We start from the raw sequence: 9,182 nt of genomic DNA, 5'->3' as shown, positions 1-9,182 counted from the left end.
GGGTTGGAAGGGACCTTAAAGAATATTCTATAAATATTTCTAAGGGTTGAAAGGGACCTTAAAGAATATTCTGTAGATATTTCTAAGGGTTGAAAGGGACCTTAAAGAATATTCTATAAATAAGGGTTGAAAGGGACCTTAAAGAATATTCTATAAATAAGGGTTGAAAGGGACCTTAAAGAATATTCTATAAATGTTTCTAAGGGTTGGAAGTGGGAAGGTCCCCTTGCTTTCCAAGCCTTTAGTTCAGGAGGTGTCAGCCTAGGGAGGAGCTGCAGGAGATTCTCTTCTCCCTGGGAGAGGTTCAGTGCATCCTTCCACACCAGGTAGCTCTGATAAAAGCTAAATGATAAAAATTCCGATTTTGGGGCTGATTTAGGGAGGGGTCAGATGCCAAATTCAATCCTGCTCTTGGCCCAGCAAGGCCCAGAGCCCTTGGTCTGGCTCCTGAGAGAGTTGTTCCTGTTCTCAGTGGTGTCCCAGAGTGAAATCACATTGTGGCAGTTTCCAGGGGTGTTTGTTTGGAAAGTCCTTATTTTTGAATAAAGCTCCTCTTTGTTCCCTCCTGCCACTTTGAGCACCTCGTAAAAAGTTCAGCTTTGTCTCACTAAACCCCCCGTGGTGCATTGATCCCAGTTCAGGCTTTGATTGTGTCAAACGTCTTCCTTGACACGCATTTGGCAGCTGGGCTGGATGACTCAGAATTTGAATTATAGACTCTTTTGCAGCTCTTTTGGTTTAGCTGCATCTTCCCTCTCTTCTCCTGCTGTAGCTCCTCAGTTTGTGGAGCTTTGTGCCCCAGCACTTGTAGCCCAGTGAATTCTCCTGCAAATGAACCTTTGCATCGATTAATTGGTAAAATAATCATTAATTTGGCTGCCTGTGGGCAGTTTGTGGCTGCAGAGATGAAGCAGGACTTGGGAGAGAAAGGTGAAGCCCTCACTCAGTGGCAGGGAGGATTTTTGGGGTAGAACTTCTGCCTTTTTGTGAAGCACAAACGTGCCCGAGAACTGTTTGTTACACAACACCCGAGTCCGTGGGCTTAAAAATTGGTTTTAAAACCAGTCTTGTCTTAAACAACTGGTGTGAAAAAGAGTGGGAGCTGCTCCCTGGCCATAAAGATGTAATAGAAATGTTCATGTGATGGGAATTTTCTTGATGGAAGGTGTGGCAGCGAGATGACCTCGGGCAGGGTTTGCTGCTGTTACGATTTTATAGGATCATAAAATCATTTAGATTAAAAAAGGACCTTTCAAGGTCAGCTCATCCAAATCTTCTCCTCCAAGCAAGGCCAACCAACCTTCAGGCAACTCATGGTCTTGTGCTGTTCAGTTTGAACATTCCCAGGAGTGGGAATTTTGCTCTCTGGGAGGTGTTTTCCCCTTTTTTTCCTGGGCAGAACCTTCTCACCGTGGGATCTGCTGCAAAAACCTGTTCTGGGGCCAAAAACCTGAAATGCCACAGAGGCTTTAATTCCTTGGTGGACACCTAAATCCCTGGATATTTTGGGATTGAGCACAGCACTGACCATTCCCTTCATATTCCACCTGCCAGTGCTCCAAGCTCTTGGATCATGGATGGAATCAGGAGTGGGAGCTCTTTTCCCAGGATTCCCAGGATTCCCAGGGGAATCCCCCTCCCTCAGGAGCCCCAGGGAAGGACAGGTGGCACTTGAATCGAGGAATTAGGGAGCCAGGAATTGAGGAATTAAGAGAAGCTCCCTCATGACTGGGTCAGACTTCCTTAAAAGTGAGGAAATCCTCCGTGCCATCCCTTTTCCTTCCCGTTTTCTGGGACTGGCACCACCTCCTGCTTCCAGTGGCTGCTTCCTTTGCACCTGGAAATATCTGGAAATTCTTGATCTGCTCTTTTTCACCCCCTTACCTGAGCCCCTTTACTTTTACTTTTCCCTCCTTCCTGGATTTCTGTATTTTTCCCCTCAGATTCCCTCCTGCTCAGGACCAGTTTCCTACAAAGTTTGGAGTTTTTGCTTCGCTTTCTTTTTCTTCTTTCACTTTTCAATCTTTTAAGTCCTAAAATGAATTATTTCTGCTTTTTTTTTCCTGGTTTTTCTTTGCTTCATGCTTCAGGTTTTGCACTCTGCAATGAAACCCAAACTGTTATGGGTCACTGTGAGCCTTCCTAACCATTCCTCCTCCTCTTCACTTGTTCTTAAACCAAAGGAAGACTCTCCTGAGTAATAAAAAAATCAAATTAACCAGCTCTGGGTACCTCTGCCTTGGCCTGGGGTTGGGGTAGATGCTGTCCAGAGATCCCTTCAAACCCCAACTATCCCATGGTTCTGTGAAAGTGCAGATTTTTAGATTTTTCAGAGGTTTCCTCTCTGACAGGAGGCACAACTGGCACAAACTGAGTATTTTCAGGGCTTGTTTTGTTGTTTTGTTTTGTTTTTTAATAGAGCTGTTTAACCACCACGTCCCAAAAAACGAACTAAAACTCTTTTTATCATCCCGTGATTGCACACATGAACCTCTATGCTGTCCTGGAGGAAAGCAGAGCAGAAAGACCTTTTTTATACCTTTCTTTTGGTGCATTTTTGGGGGGGTTTTGCCAAATGTTTCATAAGCTCAGGACACAGTTTCTGGCTGGGGGTCGGGGCTGGGGCGGAAGCCGGGAGCCCTTGGAGCCGAGCTCAGAGGAAATCACTCCTTCCTTTTTTGTTCTTTAATTAATTAATTTCTTTTTTTTTAAAGCTGTGACTGTTGGAATGAAGCTCAGAGAAGGGAATGGATGCTGGGGAAGGGGCTGGACAACTCCTAGGGGGGAGAAAAGGAGGCTCAGGGGGGACCTTCTCGCTCTCCTGATGGGAGAAGGGGGAACCAGGTAGGGGAGGGGAGGTTTAGGTTGGACATCAGCAGGAATTTCCTCATGGAAAAGGGTGGTCAGGCCTTGGAAGGGGCTGCAGAACTCCTGGGGGGGAGAAAAGGAGGCTCAGGGGGGACCTTCTTGCTCTCCTGACAGGAGAAGGGGGAGCCAGGTAGGGAACAGGAGGTTTAGGTTGGACATCAGCAGGAATTTCCTCGTGGAAAAGGGTGGTCAGGCCTTGGAAGGGGCTGCCCAGGGAGGTTTGGAGTCTCCATCCCTGGAAGTGTCCAAACAACAGGTTCTTTCTCGAAATAATTGATTTAAAAATACGAAATATTGCTCCTTGGAACCCCCTCTCTTGGCCATGAACAGGAGGGGAAGCAATTCCCCTATCAGGTAACACAGGCATTTCCCTTGGAGCCCTGAGCCCATTTTTGACACAAAAGTGCAGCAAAACCTGGTCATTTTGAGCATGTTTGTGTTTGGTTTAGTTGCAAACCTGGGCTTGGTTTGCTATAAAATTCAGGGAGAGTTAAATCAGCTTTTGGAATATGTGAAGCACCAGGGATGGAGTCAGATCCCAACATCTTGAGTCTTTCAGACTGAGGGACTTGCATCTTCCTCCCTTTCCTGAAGGAAAGAAGCCACTTTATTCTCCCCAAAGACAAAAAAAAACCCACAAAAAAGTGTCTTTTGGGAACTGTGTCTCTTGAACTTCCCTTTTTTCCTGAGCTCTGTGACACCAAGGCCTGCTTTGGAAATAAATTATTTTGCTTTTAGGGCTTCATCTGCAGCATTTCTGTTCACAGCAGACTCCCAACACTCTGGTGTTGTTGGAATTCTGAGGAACGAGGATCCCCCTGGGGAACACTCTGGGATCTTTGCAGGCCAAGGACACTGAGATTTGAATTCTTCCCTCTGCTGTGCACAGAATGTGCTGCAGAAAAGAAATTACTTCACATGGGAAGTTCCTTGAAGCAAAGCAAGTGGGAGATTCCAGAAGGTGGAGATTCCCCCCAGGTTCTGCAGTGACAAATCTGGGTTTTTTTGTGATTCAAGGCAATAAAAAAATCCTGTTTTTAACGCAGCTCTTTCCTGGGAACTCTTTGCAGGTTTATTGCCAAGCCTTGTGCCATAAACCTTGGCATCCAGGACAGTGGACCTCACAGAGCCCAGCCCAATGCAATCCTAGAGAAAGTGTTTACATCCATCACCAAGGTGAGTCAGGGCTCAAATCCTTCTGGGAAGGGTTTGGGGGAGGAAGGGGCTTTTTGCTTCCACTCCTGTGGTGTGAGGGAAACATCTCCCCCTGTGCAGGGAGCTCCTTCTGCCTTTGCTTCGCCTCTGGTGTGTCCAAGAGGTAGCAAAATAAATTCCCTTTGTGGTTTTCTGCACAGAAAAATCTGCTTTTGAATAAAAATGTTCCCCTTTTTACCTTCCCTTCAGCTCCTGCCTTTGCTCCAGGTTGTGACTCCTGTGACAGGTGGTTTAACAAGAGATTTCCCAGCATCTTCTACTGGGAATGAGCTTCTCTTTTCCTTGAACTTTGTTCCTTTGCTGGTTTTATTGGTTTTATTGTGGGTGCCCTCCCCTTGTTTGTGCCATTTGCTGTGGGATTGGGCAGCAGCTGTCGGTGCAAATGGGTTATTTAGGGAAGGGTTCACTCAGATGAAGGGCAGGACATTTAATGGTGTTTCTTGGGATTGTTTCCTTTCTTTCCCTTAAGCTCCATCACTCCAGAGTTTTATCCAATATTTATTTATTGAATGTTTTATTCAATATTGACAGTGAAATCCGCTCAGTGAGAGAGAGATTTTCATTACAGATAAGGGAGTGGAAGGTTTGATGTTGAGATTTGGGGATGCTGAACCTCATCTCCTGGAGCAGATAAAGGGGAATTCTATAAAAAAAACCTCTCTAAAAAGTCTCCTTGTGGGAACATTAAAGTTCTGAGACGTTTGCAGGGACGTGTGAGCTGAAAAATGCTGGTTGTGGGGAGGATTTAATGCAGGGGGTGTCCTTGAAACGAGTGTTTGGAAAGCCCAGGAGGTCACAGGCTGTGCAGAATTTATCTGCTGGGAAACCAGAGCTGCCTGTGGCTGTCCCAGGCTGGAGAGGTGGCACTGGAGCAGGGCAAGGATTTCACTGCTGCTCTTGGAATCCTCCTTGGAGACAAATTCCAGAGCAGTGTCAGCCCCGACCACTAAATCCCAGTAAAGTGCTGAGGGGCTGACAGGGCACAGCTCTCAGCACTGAAAATCAAATTACACATGACTTTGCCTTTCAGCTGGGCAGAGTGGTGGCTGTGTGTTAAATCAGCACCCTGATTTTGGGGTTTGTGTGTGTGACTCAAGCAGTGAAATGTGTTTATCATCTGTCAGTGGTAAGAGCTTGTTAAAAGGACACTGCTCTGAATTATCTCCCCCCCAGGCCATTGGAGAGGGAGTTGCCAGGTTTGGTTCACTTTGTCTCTGATAAATCCATTTGTCTCCATTCAGACAAGCTCCCAGGAGAGTTTCCAGCCAGAGAACAGGGATGTGTTCTTTATCACAGAACTATTTCAGTCTTCAAATTTATTTCCACTTATAAACCTCGATAACAGAAATAACACAATTTCTGCCCTTTAGAACATACAGACATCCACTGTGCTAAACCAGCTCTTACTTTAAAGTTTCCAGCTCTTACTTTAAAGTTTCCACCTCTTACTTTAAAGTTTTTATGTCCTTGCTGTGAGCAGCAACCCCTTAAACTCCTTCTTCAGCTTTGAGCTCCCCCAGTTCTGGGCTGTTTGAATTGGATGTGCAGCTTTAACAGGTAGGACAGGACACTTTTAACAGCTCCTCTCCCCCAAAATTAAGGCCCAGAACAGAGGCATCCTTGGTCAGCTGATGAAATATAGGTGAGGAAATGTTCAGTATTAATTGAAGTAATTAGTGGCTTATGAAGGTTAAACCTGAGCGAGCGTTTGTGGCGACGGGTTCCTGCTTTTAGACTCTCTTTTAATCCATTCCTGGTGTGGTTTTTTGTTACATTTTGCATCATTTCTGTTGGGGAGTGGGAGAAGTGACCCCCTTGTTCTGTTCTCCTCCAGTCTCCAGATGCAAAGAGGTTGGAAGGCCTGTCCAAGCAGCTGGACTGGGACGTGAGGAAGATCCAGCGCTGGTTCCGGCACCGGAGGAACCAGGACAAACCCACCACCCTCACCAAATTTTGTGAGAGCATGTATGTCTGGGCTGGGTGTCCTCCTCTCTGACCAACCCCTGCTCGTCTAAACTGGGGCCTGAATTCTCCTACAAGCAAAAAAAGGGCTTCCTAAAATCCTCAAATCCTAAAATCCTCAAATATTTGGGTGGCTGCGCCTGAGGGAGCAGAAACGAGCTCAGGGTGTGTTTGCATGTGAAAATTGAGTGGAAAAAAACCCTGCTCGTCCAAATTGGGGCCTAAATCCTCCTACAAGCAGAAAAAGGGCTTCCTAAAATCTTCAAATATTTGGGTGGCTGCACCTGAGGGACCAGAAATGAGCTCAGGGGTCAGTTCTATCACCAAGGAGCAGCTTTGGACAGTGGGTCAGGTCCTTGCTGGTGCTCAGGGTGTGTTTGCATGTGAAAATTGAGTTAAAACCTCCCCAAAAAGGGTCCTGCAGAGCTGCAGGGTTTGTTCCCAGCCCCAGTGACCTTGTGGCTCCCACGATGTCCAGACTCTGTTCCAGCCCCTTCTTGGCTCCCTTTTCTCCTCCTTCTTTGTCCTCTCTCCCTCCCTGAGCTCCTGCACTCACCTCTCCTGCTGGAATTAGTTTTTTTCCTGACTCATTTCTCCTCTGCTGGTTTCTTTCCAGTAACTTCCTTCTCATTAATTCTTCCCCCCTCCAGTGTGGTTTTTGTCTGCTTAAAGCCACCAGGTAAGAGGGACAAATATATATATATATATATATATATAAAAGGATCACTCTGGATAACAATGACTTTGCTGGTTGTTATCTTGCTGTCTATAAAAGCATATAAATGATGCATGTTCACCCTGAACTTCAAACTGGGCTGTTGATGTGGTGTGAAAACTCTTAAATGAGTTTATCTTACCTGAAATATTCAGGAATGAAGGTGAGTGAAAGCTTTTGAGGTGTCAGAATTGGGGGTTTTTCACCATTACTTCGCTTTTTTTGTGACAGTTGTTAACCAGATTCTCTGTCCTAAGTTTATTTTTTCACTTCTTTTTTTCCAGGTGGAGATTTACATTTTATTTAAGTATATTTTTTTATGGAATCAGGTTTCTCTGGACGGTGAGTTGGTCTCTCACCCCTCCCCTGTTCTGATCTTTGTATTCCCTGATTTTCTGTCAAGGACCTCCTATACAGATCTGTCATAATAGAAAATTATAGAAAATTATTTTTCTGTTACCCCAGAATGGGACAAAACTGGGTGTGTTTTTTTTCTTTTTTGCTGTGGGGGAGCTGCTGTTTTTTTTCTCCTCTCCCTCCTGAAGGGTTCATCTCTTTGGTCTTTATTATTATTATTATTAGAGCTGTGTGATTATTCTTGGGGTTTCCATTGCAGTATAACTCCCCTTTGACTGCCAAAAAAGAAGGTTTTAATGCATTAAATGTAGCTTAATAAGAATAAATATTTAATGCATTAAATGTAGCTTAATAAGAATAAATATTTAATACAATAAATTAAATTACATTTAATACAATAAATGTAAACGGCAGAATCAAGATAAAATTTCAGTGAAATTTCAGGTGATGGGGAGTAAAAAACTGGAGGTTTATATAATATATAATGTATAATATATAATATATAATATATTTCTGTAATAACTCCCCTTTCCCTTCAGGCCCCCTGGTTTTGGGACACACGACAGTGCTGGTACAACTACCCCTTCCAGGTAATGAGAGGAAACCCTTCCTAAATTCCAACTTTTTGGGGCAGTGTCAGGTTTTATTTTTGTTAAATGTGCTGGATTAAAGCTCTGGCATTTCTGTCTTTACATCCTGGGCAGGTTTGGCAGCAGCAGAGTTTCCTCAGACACAACTGACCCATTCATTTTATATTTACTTGATTATTAAAAGTGTGTGGGGGGGAGAAAAAAAGGGATAAAATCCTTGTGGTAATTTATTTATTGGCTGTTCCACAGCCTGGTTTTCCTACTCCAGGAGCTGTAAATATTGGCAAGGGAATTTATTTATTTGGAATAAAGCTCAAACACACAAATATGGTTGTGTGAGCAAAGCCTGGAGTGAGACTCTCTTGCTTAAAGCTCGTTGTCACTAAACCTTTAATCATTTAACTTGTGCCTCAGCAATTCTGGAGTGGGATGGGAGAGGAAAAAAGGAAAAAAAAGTGATTTTAATGTAAATTTTCAGGTGTGTTTTGCCTTCTAACTGTGCTGTCTCTGTGTTGCAGCCTCTAACATCCAGGCTTTATTATTACTATATCTTGGAGCTGGCCTTCTACTGGTCCCTCATGTTTTCTCAGTTTACAGACATTAAACGGAAGGTGAGATGAACCAAAATTGAATTAACTGCTTAACAGCCGAAATAATGATTAATAATAATGATAACAGCAGTAAACAGGACTAACAAAAAACGTGAACAAAGCTAAATCGTTATAATAACTCTTTTCTTCCTCGTTTCACACCTTTGTGAGGCTCCCTCCTCCTGGAATCACCACCCAATCCTGGGGAAAAAGGGAGAAACAAGCCTGACCTGGTGGATCCTTGAGTCCCTCTCACCTTCCAGGGGAAAAGAACAGGATCACTCAACACCTCCCAATCAAAAGTTTGCCTAAAAATACATTTAACTGGAAGGAAATGAGCTGCCCAGAGCAGGACCTAGCAAATGGCAAACCCTGATAATAATAAATGGGTTTTTGAGGGTGATTTTTCATCTCTGTGTGGAGCAGGTGATGAGTGGTTGCAGTTGCTCAGGTCTAATTCTGTTCCAGGGTTGGTGCTGGTGCTGGAGAGCAGCTCCCAATAAATCAGTGGGTTTGTTGCTCCTGTTCCAGGAGGTGCAAAAGCAGCAAATTGTCCCAATTTTTGCTTTGGCTATTAAAAAAAAATAACCAAAAAAACCCCCACCAAAACAAAAAGCAAACAAAAAAACAAACGAAACCCCCAAAACAAAAAAAAAACACAAAAAAAACCCCACCCAAAACCAAAAAAAAACCAAAACAACAAAAAAACCCCCAAAAAAACAAAAACAAAAAAACAAACCAACAACAACAAAAAAACAAAACAAAAACAAAAAACCCCAAAAAGACAAAAAACCCCAAAAAGACAAAAAAACCCAAAAAGGCAAAAAACCCCAAAAAGACAAAAAAACCCCAAAAAGGCAAAAAACCCCAAAAAGACAAAAAAAA

At 43.8% G+C, this 9,182-nt stretch overlaps 1 protein-coding gene across 5 annotated transcripts in view; it reads left to right on the top strand.

Moving 5' to 3' along the window:
• CERS5 (ceramide synthase 5) overlaps positions 1 to 9,182 on the top strand; it is an 18,917-nt gene that overhangs the window by 1,091 nt on the left and 8,644 nt on the right. For 3 of the 5 annotated variants that reach the window (XR_003536791.1, XM_027699063.1, XM_027699066.1), the window contains exons 2-6: positions 3,939 to 4,044; positions 5,918 to 6,048; positions 7,045 to 7,102; positions 7,657 to 7,707; positions 8,226 to 8,318. Coding sequence is in view for 4 of the 5 variants with exons in the window: in XM_027699063.1 (XP_027554864.1) it covers positions 3,939 to 4,044; positions 5,918 to 6,048; positions 7,045 to 7,102; positions 7,657 to 7,707; positions 8,226 to 8,318 (439 nt within the window). In the remaining variant the exon portion in view is untranslated. Of the gene's footprint in view, positions 1 to 3,773; positions 3,843 to 3,935; positions 4,045 to 5,917; positions 6,049 to 7,044; positions 7,103 to 7,656; positions 7,708 to 8,225; positions 8,319 to 9,182 lie in introns of those variants that run through there. The other 2 variants (XM_027699065.1, XM_027699064.1) reach the window with 2 other exon arrangements.

This window comes from Neopelma chrysocephalum, unplaced genomic scaffold, assembly GCF_003984885.1.
Source record: "Neopelma chrysocephalum unplaced genomic scaffold, ASM398488v2 Primary Assembly neopelma1_136, whole genome shotgun sequence".
Classification (NCBI taxonomy): domain Eukaryota; kingdom Metazoa; phylum Chordata; class Aves; order Passeriformes; family Pipridae; genus Neopelma; species Neopelma chrysocephalum.
This window is presented reverse-complemented; position numbering and strand designations above follow the sequence as displayed.